The sequence below is a fragment of the Carcharodon carcharias genome, chromosome 7, assembly GCF_017639515.1.
Source record: "Carcharodon carcharias isolate sCarCar2 chromosome 7, sCarCar2.pri, whole genome shotgun sequence".
In the NCBI taxonomy this organism is placed as follows: Eukaryota; Metazoa; Chordata; class Chondrichthyes; order Lamniformes; family Lamnidae; genus Carcharodon; species Carcharodon carcharias.
In genome coordinates this window covers 9,959,500-9,982,820 of record NC_054473.1, presented here as the reverse complement: position 1 = coordinate 9,982,820, position 23,321 = coordinate 9,959,500, and the positions used below count along the sequence as shown (strand labels likewise).

The 23,321-nt window shown below is 42.9% G+C and overlaps 1 protein-coding gene across 4 annotated transcripts in view; it reads left to right on the top strand.

Annotated features, from left to right (window-relative positions):
• abtb1 (ankyrin repeat and BTB (POZ) domain containing 1) overlaps positions 1–23,321 on the top strand; it is a 60,815-nt gene that overhangs the window by 17,055 nt on the left and 20,439 nt on the right. For 2 of the 4 annotated variants that reach the window (XM_041191076.1, XM_041191077.1), the window contains 5 exons: positions 5,316–5,378; positions 10,147–10,202; positions 14,926–15,070; positions 20,037–20,196; positions 22,829–22,874. In XM_041191076.1, coding sequence (XP_041047010.1) covers positions 5,316–5,378; positions 10,147–10,202; positions 14,926–15,070; positions 20,037–20,196; positions 22,829–22,874 — 470 coding nt within the window. The remainder of the gene's footprint in view (positions 1–5,315; positions 5,379–10,146; positions 10,203–14,925; positions 15,071–20,036; positions 20,197–22,828; positions 22,875–23,321) is intronic. The other 2 variants (XM_041191080.1, XM_041191078.1) reach the window with 1 other exon arrangement.

The window sequence follows — 23,321 nt, the reverse complement described above, 5'->3', positions numbered from 1 at the left end:
GTTCATCTCCTCCCACCCCAGCTTCTTAAATCTGCGTCCACTGGTTATTGATCCTCCTGCGAGTGGAAACAGTTTTTCCTTATTTACTCTATTAAAACCCTGAAAAGTGAGAAGCAGCAACAGGATAATTTATAAAAAATGGCAGATGATTTCAAAATAACCTGGTAGTAATTCTGCGGCTGAGCTTCCAATCCAAAATCCATAAGCCTAGAGATTACTGATGATAATATTGATGGATGGTCATCTAAAGCTTTACTACAGAGTTCCTCTGCCTGATATTTTAGTGGAAAAGATAACCCATTCAAATGTAAAGGTGAATGCTCTGTTTAAAAAGTGGACAGAGAAATGTGATATGAATGCATAGTGTTTTCTTAGGAATATCACCCATAGTAATTCCAGGTCATAGTATTTTGAGTAAAACAGTTGATATTCTTTCAAATGTATTTAATGTTTTGTAATAAGCGTATTGTGTATTACTGCAATTCCTCGGGACTTGTAATATCACCTCTGAGTCAGAAGGTCCATAATATAGCACCTTTTGGCTTACAGCAAAGTATGATTACAGAAAGCAGGGTTGGATACAATTGAACTCATGTTTACTATAGTACAGCACTTCTCAGCTGTAAAACCACTGTCAGCTGTGGCTCAGTGGAGCACTCTCATATCTTAACTTGCTGATTGTCCAACATGCTGGTAGCCTGAAAGCTTCAGGCTGTGGTAACCTGAGCTTATCTCAATCTGTATTCTTTTCTTGTTACAAACTAGAGGCTTTTAAAACCTTGGCTTTGCTGGAAAGGAAGAATTTGTATAGCGCCTTATGTCACCTCAGGATACGACAGCTGCTCTCTGCAGCTGACATTAGCTTTACAGCTGGGAAGTGTTGTATTGTAGTAAGCATGAGCTCAATTGTATTCCAACCCTGCTTTCTGTAATCATAATTTACTGTAAGCTAAGAGGAGTCATACTGTGGAATTTAAGACAACGTTTTCAATTATAAGTTCTGAGGAAATTGCAGCATTACACTATATGTGTATGACAAAGCATTAAATATATTTTTTGAAGAATATCAATAGTATTTTATTCAAAATAGTATGACCTGGAATTACAGTTGGTGACATTCCCAGGAAAATGCTTAATGTGTTCATATCACATTCCTAAAGTGCTTTACAGTTAATGGAATGTCCTTTGAAGAGTAGCTACTGATGTAATATAGTATTTGCGTAAGCAAGCTCCAACAAACAGCAAAGGAATAAATAACCAGATACTCTGTTTTGATGGTTAAATATTAGCCAAGACAGTGGGGGACCCCCCCCCGCCCCTCCGGTTCGTCTTAGAAATAGTGCCATTGGATCTTTTACATTGACGGCACTCCTGACAATGTAACACTCCCTTGGTAAAAACAAAAAAACTGCGGATGCTGGAAATCCAAAACAAAAACAGAATTACCTGGAAAAACTCAGCAGGTCTGGCAGCATCGGCGGAGAAGAAAAGAGTTGACGTTTCGAGTCCTCATGACCCTTCGACAGAACTTGAGTTCGAGTCCAAGAAAGAGTTGAAATATAAGCTGGTTTAAGGTGTGTGTGTGGGGGGCGGAGAGATAGAGAGACAGAGAGGTGGAGGGGGGAGGGGTGGGGGTGGGGGTTTGTTGTTGTAGGGACAAACAAGCAGTGGAATTTCAGTTGAAATCCACGTGGGGTAAGTCGGAAGTTCCACCCATGTTTCGAACCCACCCAGGATTACAGGTATCTCCGGGACATAAAACGTTTCTCGGACTGCTGTTCCCATCACATTCTGAAATCCACTCTCAGTGCCATGCGCCGCCTTATGAACACACTCGACCTCTCCCTCCAGCAGCACCTCCGTACCCTTTTTCAAAGCCGCGCGTGCCCCCAGTTTCATTTTATCCTTCGGCTCATCCGACGCCTCAACAAGAAACTTTTTCTTTTTCTCTTTCTCTCAAGTGCTAAGGAACGCAAGCTCCAACAACTCATCGACACCAACATCCATCTAGGACCCTCCACCCCTGCCTGTCCCTCCGTCCCCACCCCATCTTCCAATCCCAGCCCCAGCTGTGTATTCACTATACCCCCTGACCTTCCCCTCTCCGATGCTGAACGTTCAGTGCTCAGCAAAGGACTTAGTTTCATACCCTTACGCCCTCACCTCAATGAATTTCGGGCTCGGCATGATACTGAACTCTTCTTCCGCCGTCTTCGTCTCCGGGCTCACTTCTTTGGGCAGGAGTCCTCTCCCAGTTCAACGGATCCTTTTACCCATCTCCAATATTCTCCCTCCACCTGGACCCCTCCCTCTGGATTCTTACCTTCTCTCGATCTTTTCATTGAGAACTGTCGGCGCGACATTAGTCGTCTCAATTTCTCTGCTCCTCTCACCCATTCTAACCTGTCTCTCTCTGAACTTACTGCACTCCATTCTCTCAGGTCCAACCCTGACATTGTCATCAAACCCGCTGACAAGGGTGGTGCTGTTGTTGTCTGGCGCACTGACCTCTACCTCGCGGAGGCTGAGCGTCAACTCGCAGACACTTCCTCCTACCTTTCCTTGGACCATGACCCCACCACTGAACATCAAGCCACTGTTTCCAGGACTGTCACTGACCTCATCTCCTCTGGGGATCTCCCTCCCACAGCTTCCAACCTGATAGTCGCCCAACCTCGGACGGCCCGCTTCTATCTCCTACCCAAAATCCACAAACAGAACTGCCCCGGTAGACCGATCGTCTCAGCTTGCTCCTGCCCCACAGAACTCATTTCTCGTTATCTTGACTCCCTTCTCTCTCCCCTTGTCCAGTCCCTTCCCACCTACATCCGTGATTCCTCTGACACCTTACGTCACATCAACAATTTCCAGTTCCCTGGCCCCTACCGCTTCCTCTTCACCATGGACGTCCAATCCCTCTACACCTCCATCCCCCACCGGGATGGTCTGAGGGCCCTTAGCTTCTTCCTCGAACAGAGGCCCGAACAATCCCCATCCACCACTACTCTCCTCCGTCTGGCTGAACTTGTTCTCACGCTGAACAATTTCTCCTTCAACTCCTCTCACTTCCTCCAAATAAAAGGTGTGGCTATGGGTACCCGCATGGGCCCCAGCTATGCCTGTCTCTTTATGGGGTATGTGGAACATTCCTTGTTGCAGTCCTACTCCGGCCCCCTTCCACAACTCTTTCTCCGGTACATCGATGATTACTTCGGTGCCGCTTCATGCTCTCGTCAGGACTTGGAAAAATTTATTAATTTTGCTTCCAATCTCCACCCCTCCATCATTTTCACGTGGTCCATCTCTGACACTTCCCTTCCCTTCCTTGACCTCTCTGTCTCAATTTCTGGTGATAGACTGTCCACCAATATCCATTACAAACCCACCGACTCCCACAGCTATCTCGACTACAGCTCCTCACACCCCGCTTCCTGTAAGGACTCCATCCCATTCTCTCAGTTCCTTCGCCTCCGTCGCATCTGTTCCGATGATGCTACATTCAAAAACAGTTCCTCTGACGTCCTCCTTCTTCCTTAACCGAGGTTTTCCACCCACGGTCGTTGACAGGGCCCTCAACCGTGTCCGGCCCATCTCCCGCGCATCCGCCCTCACGCCTTCTCCTCCCTCCCAGAAACATGATAGGGTCCCCCTTGTCCTCACTTATCACCCCACCAGCCTCCACATTCAAAGGATCATCCTCCGCCATTTCCGCCAACTCCAGCATGATGCCACCACCAAACACATCTTCCCTTCACCCCCCTTATCGGCATTCCGTAGGGATCGCTCCCTCCGGGACACCCTGGTCCACTCCTCCATCACCCCCTACTCCTCAACCCCCTCCTATGGCACAACCCCATGCCCACGCAAAAGATGCAACACCTGCCCCTTCACTTCCTCTCTCCTCACCGTCCAAGGACCCAAACACTCCTTTCAAGTGAAGCAGCATTTCACTTGCATTTCCCCCAACTTAGTCCACTGCATTCGTTGCTCCCAATGTGGTCTCATCTACATTGGAGAGACCAAACGTAAACTGGGCGACCGCTTTGCAGAACACCTGCGGTCTGTCCGCAAGAATGACCCAAACCTCCCTGTCGCTTGCCATTTTAACACTCCACCCTGCTCTCTTGCCCACATGTCTGTCCTTGGCTTGCTGCATTGTTCCAGTGAAGCCCAACGCAAACTGGAGGAACAACACCTCATCTTCCGACTAGGGACTTTACAGCCTTCCGGACTGAATATTGAATTCAACAACTTTAGGTCGTGAGCTCCCTCCCCCATCCCCACCCCCTTTCTGTTTCCCCCTTCCTTTTTTTTCCCAATAAATTATAAAGATTTTCCTTTTCCCACCTATTTCCATTATAAAAAAAAAACCCCACTAGAGCTATACCTTGAGTGCCCTACCATCCATTCTTAATTAGCACATTCGTTTAGATAATATCACCAACTTTAACTTTAACACCTATGTGTTCTTTTGTACTATTGTCGTTGACATCTTTTGATGATCTGCTTCTATCACTGCTTGTTTGTCCCTACAACCACACACCACCCCCCCCCCCTCCACCTCTCTGTCTCTCTATCTCTCCGCCCCCCACACACACACCTTAAACCAGCTTATATTTCAACTCTTTCCTGGACTCGAACTCAAGTTCTGTCGAAGGGTCATGAGGACTCGAAACGTCAACTCTTTTCTTCTCCGCCGATGCTGCCAGACCTGCTGAGTTTTTCCAGGTAATTCTGTTTTTGTTTAACACTCCTTTGGTACTGTGCTGGAGTGTCAGATTATGAGCATTGGTCTCCAAGTGGTACATGAATCCACAACCTTCTGACTTGGAGGCATGAGTGCTACCCACTGAGTTGTAGTTGACACAAATAACTGCTCACACTTTGAGACATAATTTTAAAATTATGCAGATGTTGCTGTTGAAGGTTGATCTATTCAGGATATTTTGAACCATTGTCACAAATACCATTACTTCTAATGTTGAGTTCTCCATCCTTTGAGGAAGGAAGGATGGAGAGAGATGGAGACACCTTGCTATTTTTTTGCCATAACGCTACCCACATCCCATGATGAATTAAAAATAAATAAAAGCAGCAATGTCTCACAATCTTAGTTCTGATAGTAAAGTGCAACCAAAGTGTAACTTTCTTTTTAGGTTTCAGATGAACCTAAGTTTTCTGCTTTTATTTCAGGTGTTCGCTACTTATGTACTTTTAATCTTTGTGCAGGATTCGGTATGGTGGGCTTGTGACATAAAAAGAACTAATGCAATTTTAGATAAGGTTTTAATAGAGTTATATTTTATCTTTTTCAGCTATCTGGTTGAACAGAGGGATGTGGAATTAAATGTAAAAGATAAATGGGATAGTACCCCATTGTAAGTACAATTTATCTATAATGTATTACAAATCCTTTATATGTGCACGCTTCCCAACTACAAAAGCTTGCTTGCTGTTCTATTCATCATGCTTTTGCCAATTTTTCCATTATAAATTCCTATGTACATATTTATAATGGAACCTGTCTATGCAAACTTGTCATACAGTAATTACATCTTTCCAGCGTTGGAGGCACAGTAGTGTCTATTGTCCGCAACACTCTTCAAAGTCCCATGCTCCTCTGTTTCCCAAACTGCTGTTGCTGTACCTTGTTCAATCTAGCTATGAATAACATTGAATATTATTTTATATCAATAATGATGGGATGTATAACTTCAAAATGGGGATTCAGAATTATATCTGCATATGTTAGTTCAATTAAACCACTTGCATTCATGAGAAATATTTCACCTCCCTCACTTTTAAGACTCTCCTTTAAACCTGATCTTTTTGATCAAGCTTTTGGGCATCCCTCCTTAACACTCCAGCAGTTTGTCGTCCCTTATTTCTGATTATGTCTCTTCAGCTGCCTTATGTTTTTCTACCTGAAGGCATTGCATAATTGCAAGTTCTTGCTGTAGAAGGTTATACTTGATCTCGATTTCTCATATATATCGCCAACACGGATTGAATTCCGCATGTATTTATGTAAAAATCCATATTTGTTTTCTCCAGTGCCCGCAGACCTTCTAGTAACACATTCCATGCTAAATCCCGTGAGAATTTTCCTGCTGTTGTGTAGCTGAGATATCCAAGGGAGGGTATTAAAGCTCTTGCCTCTCTCTGCCGTGATGTCACATGCGGTGCAGTGTGCAACTAAGCAGCAAGTTTTTTTAAATTTTTAATATGAAGCTACATGATGTAATTACAATTTATTTTTCCAGACTTTTTCTTCTGATGGTACAGTTCCATGGACAAATGCTGCCCTTCGATATTGTAACCATGTGTGACTCAGTCCAGGATGGTTAGCTCTGAAATCCATTCAATGGCACTTAACAATGGGAGGAGTTCATTGTTCCTGCACCTGCCTCACCTAGCCTCAACCAGTGTTTTGCCCTAATCTTTTACCATCTCTTGCCAGACTGCCATTTTGGGATAGAGTCTGTCAATAAAATGATAATGCCAGAATGCACTTAGTATTAGGCCACAGTGTCAAAATTTTTATTTGAGTGGTTGCTTTTTTAAACTTTATAAAATAACTAGCTATTAATTAGAATGCTGAGCAATCAATCAATTTGTTAGGGAAATCTTTAAACTGAAGCATCCAGTTCCAATTTTTAAACCCACCTTCCAAATCCACGACCACTACCATCTAGAAGGACAAAGGCAGCAGATACACCGCCACCTGGAAGCTCTCCTCCAAGCCACTCACCATCCTGACCTGGAAACTTAACGCCATTCGTTCTTTGTCGCTGGGTCAAAATCCTGGAACTCGCTCCCTAACAGCACTTTGGGTGTACCTACACCACAGGGATTGCAGAGGTTCAAGAAGGCAGCTCACCACCACCTTCTTGAGAACAATTAGGGATGGGCAATAAATGCTGACCTAGCCAGCGATGTCCATATCCCGTAAATGAATGAAAAACAAAATTGATTCCACGATCTTCAGGATATTGGAATCCAAGCTAGAAACATGGAACACAGAAAATTTACAGCATGTAAGGAGGCCATTTGGCCCATCATGCCTGTGCCAAGCAGAAAATTGCTGTCCAGCCTAATCCTGCTTTCCAGTTCTTGGCCTGTGCTCCTCTAAGTTGTAGCACTTGAAGTGCATATCCAAATATTTTTTAAATGAGGTGAGGGTTTCTGTGCTTTTCTTCCTGTAAATTTCAGACTCCAGTTAACGTCTGGGTGAAAAAAAACCTCAATTCTTCTCTAATACTTTATTTCTGTAAAGCAGTAGGACCGGATGAGATACCACTGAAAGAATGGATGTGCCCAGGTGAATATGGGACCCAGGCCCTGAATAGCTACTCAAGTTTGTTATGATAAGAGAGGAAGTTCCAATGGCATGAAGATGAAGCGTTTTGATCTCAATATTTTAAAGGAAAGGGGGACATTCAAGATTGCACAAAAAAACCAAGAAAGTAAACTCCTACGACATAACTTCAAGATTGAGAGAGAGTCATGGATTAGGGACTGAGGGAAATAGTGGAAATCAAAGGAGGTCAATTTGGATTCACGCCTGAAAGAGGCACCACCAATCCCATTTTTTTTTATTGAAGCCAAATCAAGTTACAGCCAAATGCTGAATTGGGGCAAGTTTTTAAATCGATTTTAATTATGAAAATGCGACTAAAAAATAAGAACAACAAAAAAGTTCAAGCAAAAATTCACCAGCAGCATCGCAGCCAACAGCATCACCAGGCAGGTCATTTCCTTGAGATAGTCTATCACTTGAATCACTGCCCTCCATTTGATGCAGAAAGCCTTTCAAACACCTCTTTCCTGAATGCGGCAGTCTTCCTGCTGCATTCTGCACAGACGGTCAAAATCAATAGTCCGCTTGGCAGTGTTTCCACAGACAAGGCATCGGTATCTTTAAAGAATTGGGGAGCCAGTCAGTAGAGTTCATTCAGCTGGAGGCCCCACCCTTTCTTCATCTCAGCTTATGTCTGTTCCTCTAGCTGCCACTGCTGCTGCTTCTCTCCCCCACCAACAGTCCTGGCCCCAAGCTGGGCATTACAGCAGCTTAGTTAGGTTGAGCTTGCTGAGTGAGACATTGCTTCTTGTTCTCCCTTGTCTGAGTCTAGGCACGGTGCTGGTCCATCAATGGAGACTTCGAACCGGATGCACCTGCCAGCCAAGCCCAAGCTGCCCTTGGCTGCTGCCATCATCTCCAGCATCACTGCAAGATGAGCGATGGAGAAATATTGGGAAGACCAGTGCAACGTTAAGACTGTGTTCATTAATCTAATGAAGGCTTATGACTGGGCACTTGGGGAGGAAGTCTGGAGCTGAGTTAGAATTTGTAGAGCCCCTGAGAAGTACATATGACTACCACAGGACATATACAAGGAGTGTCAGACCAGAGTAAGAAACAGTGTGGGGGAGAGTGAGAGCTTTGAAGTCAGCGTTAGATAGCACCAAGGATCGGCACTTCCTCCCTTCCTCTTCCTGATTGTCATGGATGTTCTAACTGAGCAAGTGAGATGGGAAGTGCCATAGTCAATGATGTTTGCAGATGACGTTGAGCTACATGGTGGGAATGATGAGAACATGACTGAGTATCTGGAGAAAAGCACTGGAACGTGTGTAGGAAGGTCAATAGACAAAATGCTGAATATATGGACTGTCAGTTTGAGCCTAGGGAAGAGGGCCAGACCGAAGGTAAAAAAGATTATTGGTGAAGACTTGGGGAAAGTGAGTAGCTTCAAGTACCTGGAGTCAATGATGGCACAAGATGGAAATATAGAAAGAAAATTAAGCAACGGATTAGCTCTGGCTGGAGCAATTGGAAGAAGTGCAGTGGAATGTAATGTGATAGAAAAGAACTGCTGAAACTGAAAGGAAGAATCTCCAAGAGAGACCAGTCTTGTTTATAGTGCAAAAACTTGGGCAACATGAAGGAACGACTGGATACTAATGAGATGGATGTGTGGAGTGACGAGAAATGACAAGATGATCTAGCACATCAGCAGCTCTGAAGATTGTGGAAGTATTGAAGAAAGTAGCTGAGAAGATATTGAAATAGTATGGTGGTCTGTTATGGAGAAAGAGGAAATGAGGTGAGCGATGTAGATAGGACTGCCAGGAAGAAGGAGAAAAGGAAGGCCTAAGATCAGATGGAAGGCTGCAGTTACAAGAGTCATCTTAACACAGCGGGTTGGAAGGAGAATAGATGATTGAAAGAAGGAGAAGGGTAATCAACCAGTATTGTGGAGATCCTAAGTAAAATAGGGGAAGTCAAAGAAGATGATGGCTGTCTGTGGCAAATGCTAGATGGCTTCATTATTTCATTGATACTAGGCGGATGCATATTGCAAGGGACATGATGGGGCAGTGTGTTAACACGTTACACTGAAGAAAGAAGGAAAGATTTAAGCTGCTAAGATTTATCAGGCTGCCTCAGACAGTGCAAGCTACCTTTATTGTTACTGTTTAAGATTTAACAAATAAAGCTGTTGTACACAGTAAGTGGATGAGCAGTTTGCTATTGTGTTGGTGCAAGACTTTTTAAGATGCATTCTCACTGCAATTGTACAGTCTACACGTGAGGTGGTTTTGACATCTCACCAGCACTAAACTTGGAGTGCAGATTTGAAGTCGAGGGACCAAGCTGATTCCAGAGAGAAGCTGGGTGAGAGCCCCTGGAGCAATTTGTCTCATACCATTTCAGTTTGACACTAACTCCAAGTGTGTCAACAGTGTGGCATCAAGCCATGTATGGAAAGGGGATGAATGTAAACATGATGCAGAGCAGCCAAAACCCGACATGCATTAGCAATAGTTAGTTATAATCTGAAGCACCTATCTTATGAAGGCAGGCTCCTTTCAACAGCTTTGTGAATTAAACCGTGTCCCTTTTGTGCAGGATTACAAGAATGTTAAAGTCACAAATAGATTGCACAAATTGGCACTTAAAAATTTTAACTCAATTTCTCTCAACTGTTCGAAGAATTTAATTGTTTTACTCAAATCCGGCAAAAATGTTGTAATTAATTAAAAAAGAAAGCAACTTTTTGAATGACCACATTATTGCCCTTCAAGGAATATGTTCTATCAGAATATTTACAGCATATCACTGACTTCTCACTTTGTTAACAGGTATTATGCTTGTCTATGTGGGCATGAGGACCTTGTTCGCTATCTGCTTGCCAATGGTATGGATGCTTCTAAAACTATTCAGCTTGATTTTTATGATGGTTTGACAGTATTCTGTACCTTTCTACTGCACCCCCCCCACCCCCCCGCCAACCACTACCACCACCCCACCCAACCCTTTTCAAAATTGGGCCACTATTATAATATTAGGCCACAATAATGTGAGCAAAGTTGTTTAAATCTGAGCATTCATGAAGGCTCTTTAACAGCAACAGGATCTGGTTAAAAGCACTTTACTGGGGGTTTGGATGTGGACATTACCCTATTAGATTAGGGTTCAAACCCAGCTGACTGAATGGGATGAAAGCCCCCATCTGCTGGCTTTGAAGATCCTATGATAAGTCATGTTTGGGAGTTTCCATCTACTTCATCTGAGTCTTTGTGGCCCACAGTGCAGAACTTTTGCTAATTGTGGTGCTAAATTGGCAATGCTGTTGAAAGAGACCAGCAGATGGCATGTCACACTAGCATTTCACACTGATGCAGGAGGATATTGCTGTTCTGAAGCTGGGATTGAGGGACAGTTGTCAGTGGTGAGTAAGGCGAACTATTATTCTGCATCGCATCCTACCCTACCTCGATTTTCCTCGTACTTAGAGATGATCCTTTTCCTCATTATATAAATACTTGGTATTTTGTTATGACGTCCTGCACTTGATCACAGAGTGCTTGCCAATGATACTATATTCCAGAAATAGAAAATTTTCCACTCCCCAACACTAATTTCCTGCCACCTGTTGATTGCAAAATTCACATTAAATGTTAAAAGTATAATTTTTATTTACAAATTAACGAGTTTATAATCCTAGTGTGTAATAGAATCTGCAATCATTTTGCCTTGCTCATAGAAAGGAAAGACTTGCATTTCCGTGGCATCTTTCACAAAAATAGGATGTTCCACAGTGCATTATTGTCAATGAAGTACTTGTGAAACGTAATCATTGCTGCAAAGGAGAAAAAGCAGCACCTAATGTAAACATAGCAAAATCCCTCTAACAGGAATATGACAATGACCAAGAGATTTCTTTTGGGTGTTGGTTGAGGGATTATTATTGGCTAGGACATTGGAGAGAACGCCCCTGGCTTTTCAAAGCAATGCCGTGGGATCTTTTACATCCACCTGAGAGAGCAAATGAACCATCAGTTAACTTTTCATCAGAAAGATGGCATACCTGACTGTGCAGCCCTCCCTTATACTGGCATTGGAGTGTTGGCCTGGATTGTGTGCTTAGTTCCCTGGAGTGGGACTTGAAACTAAAACCTGCTGACTCAGACAAAAGTTCACTGAGCCACTGATAACCTCATAGTGAAGGTATCCTTGGGTAGCAGTGATCACAATATGATTGAATTTTACGTTCAGTTTGAGGGAGAGGAGAGTGGGCCCAAGACTAGTATTTTAAACTTAAGGGAAATTATGTGGGAATGAAAGCAGAGCAAAGTGAATTGGCGCATGAGGTTAAGGGATAGGTCAATAGAAATGCGGTGGCAGACATTTAAAGGGATATTTCCAAATATAAGAATAAATATAATCCAACTAGAAAGAAAAATTCCAAGGGAATGACCCACCATCCGTGGTTAATTAAAAATGTTAAAAACAGTATCAGACTTAAAGAAAAAGCATATACTTGTGCAAAGATGGGAGGCAGGTCAGAAGATTGGAAAGAATATAAAGAACAGCAAACATTGACAAAAAGATTAATGAGGGAAAAATTAGAGTGTGAGAGAAAGCCAGCTAGAAATGTAAAGAATTTCTATAGGTACTTAAATAAGAGTTAACAGAGTGAGCGTTGGTCCGACAGAAAGTGAGTCTTATCAATGGAAAATAAAGAGGTGAATTGAACAGGTATTTTGCACCGATCTTCACCATAGAGTATACAAGTAATATCCCATAAATAGCTATGAATCAGGAATTGGAAGGGAGGGAGGAACTCAGGAAAATTACAGTCACCAGAGAAATGGTTCTTAGCAAATTGTTGGAGCTGTGTAGGCTGACAAATCCCCAGATCCTGATGGTATTCATCCTAGGGTCTTAAAAGAAGTTGCTAGTGAGATAGTTGATGCATTGGTTTTAATTTTCGAAAATTCTCTGGTTTCGTGTAAGGTGCCATTAGATTGGGAAATAGCCAAATGTATTTTATTCTTCTGTTTGAAAATAAGACAGAAAGCAGGAAACTACAGGCATGTTAGCTTAACATCTGTCATAGGAAAAATGTTGAAAGATGTTAAACAACAATGGCATCTACCCAGCAATGCGGAAAACTGCCCAGGTATGTCCCGTCCAGACGAAGCAAGACAAATCCAACCTGGACATTACCGTGCCATCAGTTTACTCTCACCAGTAAAGTGACAGAAGTGATCATCAACAGTGCTATCAAGTGGCACTTGCTTAGAATTAACCTGCTCACTAACGCTTGGTTTGGATTCTGCCAGGATCACTTGGCTCCTGACCGCACTACTGCTTTGGTTCAAATATGGCCGAAAGAGCTGAACTCCAGAGGCCAGGTGAGAGTGACTGCCCTTGACATCAAGGCAGCATTTGACTGAGTGTGGCATCAAGAAGCCCTACCTAAACTGGAGTCAGTGGGAATCAGGGGGGAAAAGTCTCTGCTGATTGGAGTCATACCTAGCACAAAGGAAGATGGCTGAGGTGGTTGGACGTCAATCACCTCAGTCCCAGGCCATCATTGCAGGAGTTCCTCAGGGTAGTGTCCTCGGCCCAGTCACCTTCAGCTGCTACATCACTGACCTTCCTTCCATCATAAGGTCAGAAGTGGGGATGTGCAATCATCAGCAATGTTCAGCCCCTTCGCCTCTTCTCAGATACTGAAGCAGCCCATGTCCAAATGCAGCAAGACCTGGACAATATCCTGGCTTAGGCTGACAAGTGGCAGGTAACATTAGTGGCACACAAGTGCCAGGCAGTAACCATCTCCAATAAGAGAAAATCAAACCATTGCACATTTGACATTCACTGGCATTACCATCGCTGAATCCCCCACAATCAACATCCTGGGGGTTATCTCTGACCCGAAACTGAACTCAACTAGCCATATAAATATAGTATGGCTACAAGAGCAGGTCAGAGGATAGAAATCCTGCTGCGAGTAACTCACCCCTTAGCTCCCCAAAGCCTGTCCACTATCTACAAGGTACAAGTGAGGAGTGTGATGGAATACCTGCCACTTGCCTGGATGAGTGTAACTCCAAAAACACTCAAGAAATTTGGCACCATACAGAACAAAGCAGCCTGCTTGATTGCCACCCAATCCAGAAATATTCACTCTTTTCTCCAGTGACACACACTGGCAGCAGTACGCAGCATCTACAAGATGCACTATAGAAACTCACCAGGGGCCCTTAGACAGCACCTTCTAAACCCATGTCTGTTAACCTCTAGAAGGACAAGGGCAGCAGATACATGGTAACACCAACACCTGGAAATTTCCCTCCTAGCTACATACCATCCTGACTTGGAAATATATTGCCGTTCTTTCACTGTCACTGGGCCAAAATCCTGGAACTTTCTCCGTAACAGTACTATGGGTGCACCTGTACAGGGACTGCAGCAGTTCAAGAAGGCAGCTCATCACCATCTTCTCGAGGGCAATTAGGGATGGGCAATAAATGTTGGCCTAGCCAGCGACACCAATGTCTCATGAAGAAATATATAAAATAAATTAAGGCAGGGTACTTAGAAAAATTCAATATAGTCAGGCAAAGTGAGAATGGTTTTGAGAGAGGGAAATATTGTTTAACCAAATTATTGGAGTTCTTTGAAGGAGCCACATATGATGTGGATAAAGGGAGTTAACTCTACTTAGAAGAAGGCATTTAATGTGCCACATTAAAGGTTATTGCGGAAAATAAAAGCTCATGGTGTAGGGGGTAACATATTGGCATGGCTAAAAGATTGGCTAACAAACAGGAAACAGAGTAGCCATTATTGGTTCTTTTTCTGGTTGGCAGGATGTAGCGAATGATGTGGCACAGAGATCAGTGCTGGGGCCTCAGCTTTTCACAATTTTTATTTAAATGACTTGGATGAAGGGACAGAAAGTATGGTTGCTAAATTTGCTGATGATACAAAGATAGATAAGGAAGTAAGTTGTGAAGAGGACATAAGGAGGCTACATAGGGGCATGGATTAAGTGAACGGGCAAAGATCTGGCAAATGGAGTACAATGTGGGAAAATGTGAAATTATCCATTTTGGCAGCAAGAATGAAAAAGAAGCATATTACCTAAATGGTGAGAGGTTGCAGAGCTCTGAGATTCAGAGGGATCTGGGTGTCCTAGTGCATGAATCACAAAAGGCTCGTATGCAGGTACAGCAAGTAATTAGGAAAGCTTATAGAATGTTATTGTTTATTGTGAGGTGAATTGAATATAATAGTAGAGGTTATGCTTCAGTTATACAAGGCACTAATAAGACCACATCTGTTGTACATTTGTTAAAAAAGGTTAAACAGAAAGGTTTTTTACGTTGACACGTATTTTGATACGGTTCTGCAGTAGTGAGGCTGTATTGCAAAGGAGCACTCAATAAACAACATTTAACATAAAGGCAATCACTTCCACACTGTGCAACATTAATTTAATAAAGTAGATTAATTGTCATTGACTCTAGTAGTTTAAATTGTTTGTTTTACCCCAATGATCAATGACTCAGAGCCAAATATTCCCGAGGCCTGGTCTTCTCAAACTGAAACCTATTGTGTTGCAGGAGCAAAATGTGAAGCCAACACGTTTGATGGGGAGCGGTGCTTGTACGGTGCCCTGAATGATTCCATTCGGAGGTTGCTGAAGGACTACAAGCAGATCACTGCTAAGTCTATGCAGAGAGATTATTACGATGACTTTCTGCAAAGGTAGGAAATCAGCAAAAACTTGAGTTTCTGTCGCACTTGTTCAGTCCGAACTCGGCTGCTTATTAGGATGGTCTTGGGGGTTGGTGAAAACATGCTTGAGGAAGGAGGATTGGAAGGGGCTTTATGCATCATAATACTCTGTGCCTTCCCCTCCCCGACCTCCGCCCCCAGAACGCTCTGCTGTTTGAGCTCTGATCTCTTGGGTACTCATTCATCTTCCCTTCACCCTGCCATTGACAGCCATACCTTCATCAATCTAGATTGCTCCTTACAGCTCTCTGCTTTTCCATGTCTCTCTCCTATTACAAATAGGGAGAGAGATGTGGGATAATATCCCCCTTTTTTCACTCTTGGCTGACAGCAGTTAGATATATTTTTTGAGAAGGAGTATTTTAACCTGTTGAGTGCTATGACTTTAAAGAACATATGAAACAGGCTTTCTTGTAAGTTTATTACTTATAACACCTAAAATGTAAATGCAACAAGTGCACACTCCTCTTTCTTTCACACTTACACAGATGATTTCTAAAGATATAGCATGCACTTTATTATCTTAACAGTAAAAAAAAAAGTCACTTCTAATCAGTCCTCAAGATGGTTGAAACATTTCAGGCTTGAAGGGGTCTCTCTTGATGCATTGAAGAAAAATAAGGTTGGAGTTTTCTGGTGATGAGTTTACACTGGTCCAGCCCAAACAACTAGGCTTTCTGGCTTTCCAGTCAAAGTTGGTTCAGTGCTTGCAGAGAAGAACTATAATCTTGCAGCTAAAATGAATAATCCCCAATTCTTTGCCTGAGGTGACTTTTGAGGCAGAGTCCTCACTTGTGCTGGACAAGAGATGGCTTCCCTCTAGTCTTTGGGCTGTCCTTATTGATTATTAAGATATTAGCTATCTCCATCCAGTTTCAGTCATGTAATGATGTTATCAATGTATTTCATTGTCCACAAATTGAGAATGAAAGATATAAATCAGTATTCCAACCTGAATGCCTTTATTTGAAATCCTGTCTTCATGGGGCCAGCAAGTTTAGCAACCATTGTTATTTTAGTTTCTTCAATTGAAATGGAGAGAGTGGCCATCAGACAGCCTGGGAACATTTTACAAAGCAGTTTCCTCGGTTGAGTACAACTGATTTGAAATACGTTTCCAGTGTTGTGTCAGGCCAGGTTTGAAAAATGCTCTTGGAATCTTTTCACCTTGTGGCTGCTTGATAAACTGAAGCAGAATATATTTGGGTGTGCCGTTTACATTTTAGTGACTTTCCAGAGACATGTCCAGACATTAAGCTATTCCCATTTCTGCAGAAAAGAGGTCACCTTACTCTCAAGTCCATTTTGTGATGGTGATTGTCCAAACTTCAGGCTTCCTTTTATAAGTAAAGTTTCCAACTTCCTAATAAAGGCATATGATGTGACCATAACACTCCTGTATCACCCTCTTTTAATACCCGTGTCTGGAACAAGTTTTTTTGGCTTCTTAACCCCCCCCACCACCCCCCCCCCCCCCCCCACCCCACCTTAAACCAGCTTATATTTCACCCCTCTTCTAATATTCAGTCAGTTCTGTTGAAGGGTCATGGGGATTCGAAACGTCAACTCTTCTCCGCCGATGCTGCCAGACCTGCTGAGTTTTTCCAGGTAATTCTGTTTTCGTTTTAAGTTTTTTTTGGCATCCATCCTAATAGCTCCTCTTTTGGCTCAGCATTCTTTTTTATCTGATCACTCCTTTGTGAAGTTCCTTTGTGATGTCTTTCTATGTTATACGTAACCAAAGTTGTTATATAGGAATATGCCACAGCTGCTTTGTGTACAGTAGGAATGGTGACAGTGACAATAATGGAATAACATGAAGGATTTACTGGAAACTGATTCACCGGGTTAGTGCATTTCTTTGAAATTTGATTGGCTGTCACAGAGAGCATTAGCACCTCTTTAAAGATAGCGAGGTCCCTGCTGGTTTCTGAAGGTTAGAAATTCCTCTGGTATGTGTCTTGGCTAGTCAGGGTAAAGCCTTGTCTATTTTTAAAATAAAAATAATTTTATAAAGTAGCCAGGTTGACGTCAGAGATATATAATATTTCCCTTCCTGTCTTCTGGCCAGGACATTTGCAGTGTCCAAGGGTGAGCCCCGCTCTGCTTCCATGGCTGGGAGCTGTTGACCCACCATCGAGCTGCAGCTGATGACCCCAGTGAGGAGGGCAGGCAGGAGTCTGTGCCTGGAACCCTCTGGCTCCAGCTTAGTAAGTGGCACTGAATTACCAGGCAATTAAACTACATAAGACAAAATCTGGTGTCCACAATTATCTATTTAATTCTTTTAATCTTTTTTTCAAAATTCTTACTTTAAAGTACCCTCAATTTCACTGAGAAATCTTTCAATGAATCTCAAGCAAACTGCATGGGAAGTTAAGTTGCTTGTCTTTCTCTGTCCAATGGTTCCATTCTTTAGAAAAGCAGGTCCCCATTGAAAATGGACCCTCTTTCCTAAAGTCAGTCTTTCCGTGATGCCACTTATGCCAACATCTCTTGGAATATGACCAGCCAGGGTTGGGACATGGATTGCAGGACTTAGAAGTAGGCCATTCAGCCCTTCAAGCCTTTTCTGCCATTCAGTAAGATCATTGATCTGGGTTGTGGTCTCAACCCCAGTTTGCCATCTGCCACAAGATAACTCTTGACTCCTTGATTATCAAAGATCTATCCAACTCAGCCTTGAATAAATTCAATTACCCAGCCTCCACTGCTTTCTAGGGAAGAGAATGCCACATACTAAGGACCCTTTGGCAGAGAAAAATTTTCCTCATTCCCGTCTTAAATGGGAGGCCTCTTATTCTTAAACGATATCCCCTGGTTCTAGTCTGTCCCACAAGTGGAAAAATCCTCCTGGTATCTACCTATCAAACCCCCTGAGGACCTTATACGTTTCAATAAGATCACTTCTGATTCTTCTAAACTCCAAAATGAATATAGGCCCGACCAGTTAAACATTTCTTCATAAGATAAGCCCCTCAACTCAGGAATGAGTCGACATTGGGAAGCCTGCCTAACCAGTCCGTGTTGATGTTTACCTGCTATATGCATCAGAGTCAGAACACATCAGACTAGGGCGGGTATGAAATCACAAGTGTCGGTGATAGCGCTATCACTTTTGAGTCAGAAGGTTGTGTGTTTAGGCCCCACACCCAGATACTTGAGTGCATAATTCTAAAAAAAAAGTTTTGTAAACATTGATATTACATCCCTTAATTATGCTGTGCAGAATATTAAATGCATTATTGGACAGCAAACCTTTCCCAACTCTTGAAGCTATTAAGTTCACCCGGCTTTGCATAGTTACAAAGCAGTTTCCTCGGCTGAGTACAACTGTTTTGAAATCCTTTCCAGTGTTGTGTCGGGCCAGGTTTGAAAAATGCTCTTGGAATCTTTTGGACCTTGTGGCTGCTTGATAAGCTGAAGCAGAGTATATTTGTGCGTGTAGCCGTGTCCCGCTCTCCAACTCATTTGAAATTAGCTGGATGCTGGTTGTCCCTTGAACTGGTTGTGCTCCCCACACTCCCTGTGGTGTATGCATGCACATCCAGAGCTCCCCTCTGGCCCACAGAATCCAGTTCTACAGCAATATAAACAGGTAGGTAGCTATGGTATAACATGAACCCAACTTTCATAAATTAGCCTCAGAAAGAAGATTATGATGCATCATGATGATGTGTGAACAATTACAATAACAAAAATCTTGTTTACTATATTAGAAACATAGCATTCCATTGGCATTGCTAATTGCTCTACCCTAACTGATTATAATATTAGCAAAAACCAGTCCGGTCCAGAGAATCATGCCTAACAAATAGTCTGGTCAGTTGCCTTGGTCACTAGTTCCCAGCCTCGCCATGTTCTGTTTGCTTGTGCCACATGTGCTGTGTTGTCCAGTCAGTCTGTGTTATACATGAGCAGTGCCATGTGTTATACCTGAGTGTAGAATGGGTGATGAAATGGGTTAATCATTAACTTTTCGCTCCGGGACCCCTGTTCAAATTCAGCCCAGATTCATATGTTGACTAAATTACATACCTGGTATGAAGTGTTTGGGGGTATGCTGAAGATATAAGAGGCACCAGAATTATGCACATTGTTCTTCATCCTCCTCCTTGCTGTCTAGCAGTATTCTATGGACAATGAGTTTGGGATGTTTCTAACCCTTTCTTGGCCCTGGGGCAGTTAACTGCTCTTAATTTGGCAGTAATTGGCATGGCATAGAATCTACAGCACAGAAACAGGCCATTCAGTCTTACTAGTCTCAGGCATATTTACACCCCACACATCCCTCAGTCTATTCTGAATACCCATTCCCACTCTGCCTCCATATCACTTTATTCCTTTCTCCTTCATATGGTTCAAGCCTCTCCTTAAATATAGCAATGCTATCTGCTTCGTTGCCTCCATGTGTCAGCAAGATGTCCATTTCACCGCTGTTCTGTAAATAAATTCTTCCTAAATTCTTTATTTGGTCCTTGAAGTAGCTATCAAGTTACATCGAATTGTTTTCTATCAATGCGCAATCACAATTGAAAGCAGCAATCTATTTAATGGCTAGTTCATTTTCAGTGTTATTCATGAACTGATTTCCCTGTTGCCTCTTATCATCCATAGAATCCTACGGAACAGTAGGGGACCATTTAGCCCATTGTGCCTTTGCCAGGGCTTTTAGGTGCTAGGCATTGCCACTCTGACAGGTGCAAGGATGGCAGTAAAGGTATGCTTGGGGGGGGGACGATGCACACGATTGGCGCAGCGTGTTTTTTCTGATCCATCTGAGCTTCACTAACCTGGGAGTGACACTGAGGTTCCTCAAAATATTTTTGTTTCCCGACACTGACATCCCTCAACCTGGTGAGCACAAGGGAAACAAATGGATGTGGTTTCTGGCAGGTGTTGTAGCTCATTTTTTTTTTTCCGTTTCCGTGAGCAGATTACTGGAACAGGGGTATTATAGTGACGTTGCCTTCCTGGTTCACGGGCAGACGTTCCGAGCTCACCGCTGTGTGTTAAACGCACGTTCAACTTACTTCGCAGAAATGTTTCAGACAAAGTGGAAGGGGAAAAAAGCGATAGCTCTCAAGCACCCGCTGGTAAGATGCATGTTAGCACCGTAGCATTTTTTTGCAGCACCAAAGGAGACCATTTAACCAATACGTACCTTGTACTGGCTCTCTGAAAGAACCAGATGGACTGCAGCGCTTCAAGAAGCTCACCACCACCTTCTCAAGGATGTTTGGAGATGGGCATTAAATGCTAGCTTTGCCAGCGGCGCTCACATCCATGATAGAGTTTTTAAAAATCTGTGGCGCCATTCTGCAACAATTTTATTTATTTTACAAAATATTAATTGGCTTCCCTTTTGAAAGATTTTTGTGTATTCTGCTCCCACTGCTATTGCTAGTAGTTGTTCGTTCCATGTCCTCTGCCTAAGATAAATTCTCTGAACTTCTACCTTCATTCCTTTTGTGTCGACCTTAAAGCTATGTGCTTGGAAATTCCACAGGGCTGCTCTGATTTGCAGTAAGTTGGGTGGATTCCTTGGATAATTGGCCATTTCTGCCAGACCTCCAAGATTTCCGCTGAAGTCACAGCAGGAGAAAATGCCATGAATTTCTACAGTGCGTTTTCTAGCTACCAACTAGAAATAGATTCCTTTGATCTTGCCTTTATCAAAGTATTTTAGAATTTTGAATATCTCCATCATCTTTGCCTACTTGTTGAGAGACTTCTCTACTCGCTCCTCATAACTGAAACCTTTCAGCCCTAATACCATTCTAATGAATCCCTCCTTACACTCTTTCCAAGATCCTGACATTCTTCCGAGGGCAAAGAGCCCAAAACTGGACCCACTGGTTCAGATTTTACTTCACTAATAATAGCGGAACTGTCACCCCTCACCCTTTATTATTGGATAAAACTAACACCAACTTCTGGCCTCCGCACACGTAGTTAAACATGGAAATTCGGAAGTTGCTGTCAGTGAGACCCTGGCTGATACAGGCTGTGCTGTTGCATGTCTTCACTGTCATGTCATGAACTTAAACTAATATCCACTTTTCTCACTCTTAAATCAGCTGAAAAAGTTTGAGCTTGTTCAATCAGGACTAACTGAGTTTCTGATGGTGTAATAAGCAATAATTCTGGCTGTATAACCTTTCTGGCCCTGAAAAATGAATTTGACAAGCACAGAGCTTCATTCCCTCAAAAGAAAATTTATGATGCTTTCTTATCATTTTTCCTTTTGTTCTTTTATGTATTTCCCTTAACCCCATGTGTTTGTCCCAATCTTTGTTTAGCTTTCTGTAACTCATCTGCTGGCTCCCCAAACACTGTCCATCATCTACAAGGCACAAGTCAGGAGTGTGATGAAATTTTCTCCACTTGCCTGGATGAGTGCAGCTCCCACAAAACTCAAGAAACTTGACACCATCCAGGACAAAGCAGCCCCGCTTGACTAGCACCCCTTCCACAAACATTCACTCCCTCCACCACCACCATACTATGGCAGCAGTGTGTACCATCTACAAGATGCATTACAGAATCTCACCAAGGCTCCTTAGGCAGCACCTTCCAAACCCAAGACCACTATCATCTAGAAGGGCATGAACAGCAGACACATGGGAACGCCACCAACTGGAAGTTCCCCTCCAAGCTACTCACCATCCTAACTTGGAAACATATCGCCGTTCCTTCGCTCTCGCTGGGTCAAAATCCTAGAGCTCCCTCCCTAACAGCACTGTGGGTGTACCCACACCACATGGACTGCAGCAGTTCAAGAACATAGCTCACCAAGACCTTCTCGAGGGCACTTAGGAATGGGCAATAAATGCTGGCCTAGCCAGTGAAGTCTGCATCCTGTAAATGAATTTTTAAGAAGCGATTTAATTGTAATTTATATTTTCTATGTTTTATTTCCTGCTTTGCTGACTCTTGTGTGTTAGTGCGAGTTCTCTAATCTGGTTGAGAACCTTCCATGCTCATAGGGGGCTGCATTCAAACTGATGCCAGATTACTGAACTCTCTGCTGACAAACCTGGTAAAACTGAGTCACTCACACAGTGAATGGCGAAAGTTGTTCCTTTACCGCTCACAGCAAAATCAGGGCCAGTATTCTAACTGCAGCCCAACCATTGATGTGCATAGGTTTAGCCTGATGCCTCTGCATTCCTGTCCATAGAACCTAGGATCCCAAGTGCTTTTTTTAAAAAAAAAATAGTTTCTCAGCTTGTTCTCACTTATGTATCTGAACACCTCAGTCTTGTCTGCTTGTCTGCTCTAATTGCAGCTTCTCCAATTAATAATTGCTTGCAGTTGAATTCTGATTCCTCAGTGTGTCCCTTTTCCCTGATGTCTGACTTTTTTTTTATCATTGTATTCATTAACCAGCAAAAACTCATATTGAAATAAGTTACAGGTATATCTGTTCCTCTCTCCCACTTGCTCATCTCAAGATGCCGGCCTGTACTGGGGTATAATCAAAGGTGTTGGCTGCCCTCTGCTGGCTGCATTTTATATACCAGCCTTAATTTTGAGTGTTGTTAAGCTGTTTGACCTCGAGTGCAGCCATGAAGGAAACACATTCAACTTTATAATGTTTCAGAAAAAACTATTTCAGGACCATGTATGGTATCAGTATAATATATGATTGACAGAATAATTCTGTTATGGCTTCAGAGTACAAATCTGTTTCATGTTGTTTACCTTTTTCCCCCTGTTTGACAGATTAACCCAATGGCTTTCAGGGCAATCCTGCAATATTTCTATACAGGTATGTAACAGGCTGCTTCATCTGTTATGGATTGGAGAAATTGGAATATAGGTGATGGGCTCTATTGGTAGCACTTTCATCTGTAGATTCAAGCCCTGCTCCAGGGAACACAATCTAGACTAACACTTCCAGTGCAGTACTGAGGAAGTGCTGCACAATTGGAGCCGCCATCTTACAGCTGAGACACTAAGCTGAGAACCCCTTGGGTGGATGTAAAAGATCCCTATCAAAGGAGAGGAAGAAAGTTCTCCCCAGAGTCTTAGCCAATGTTAGTCCCTTAGCCAACGTCACTAAGAGCAGGGTGTCCGGTCATTACCATATTGATGTTTCGGGGACCTGGCTGTATACATAAGTCACTGACTGCTGTGTTTCCTACATTACAACAGTGACTACAGTTCAAAATGATTTCATTGTCATGATATGGATGCATGCCTGCATTCAAAGTGG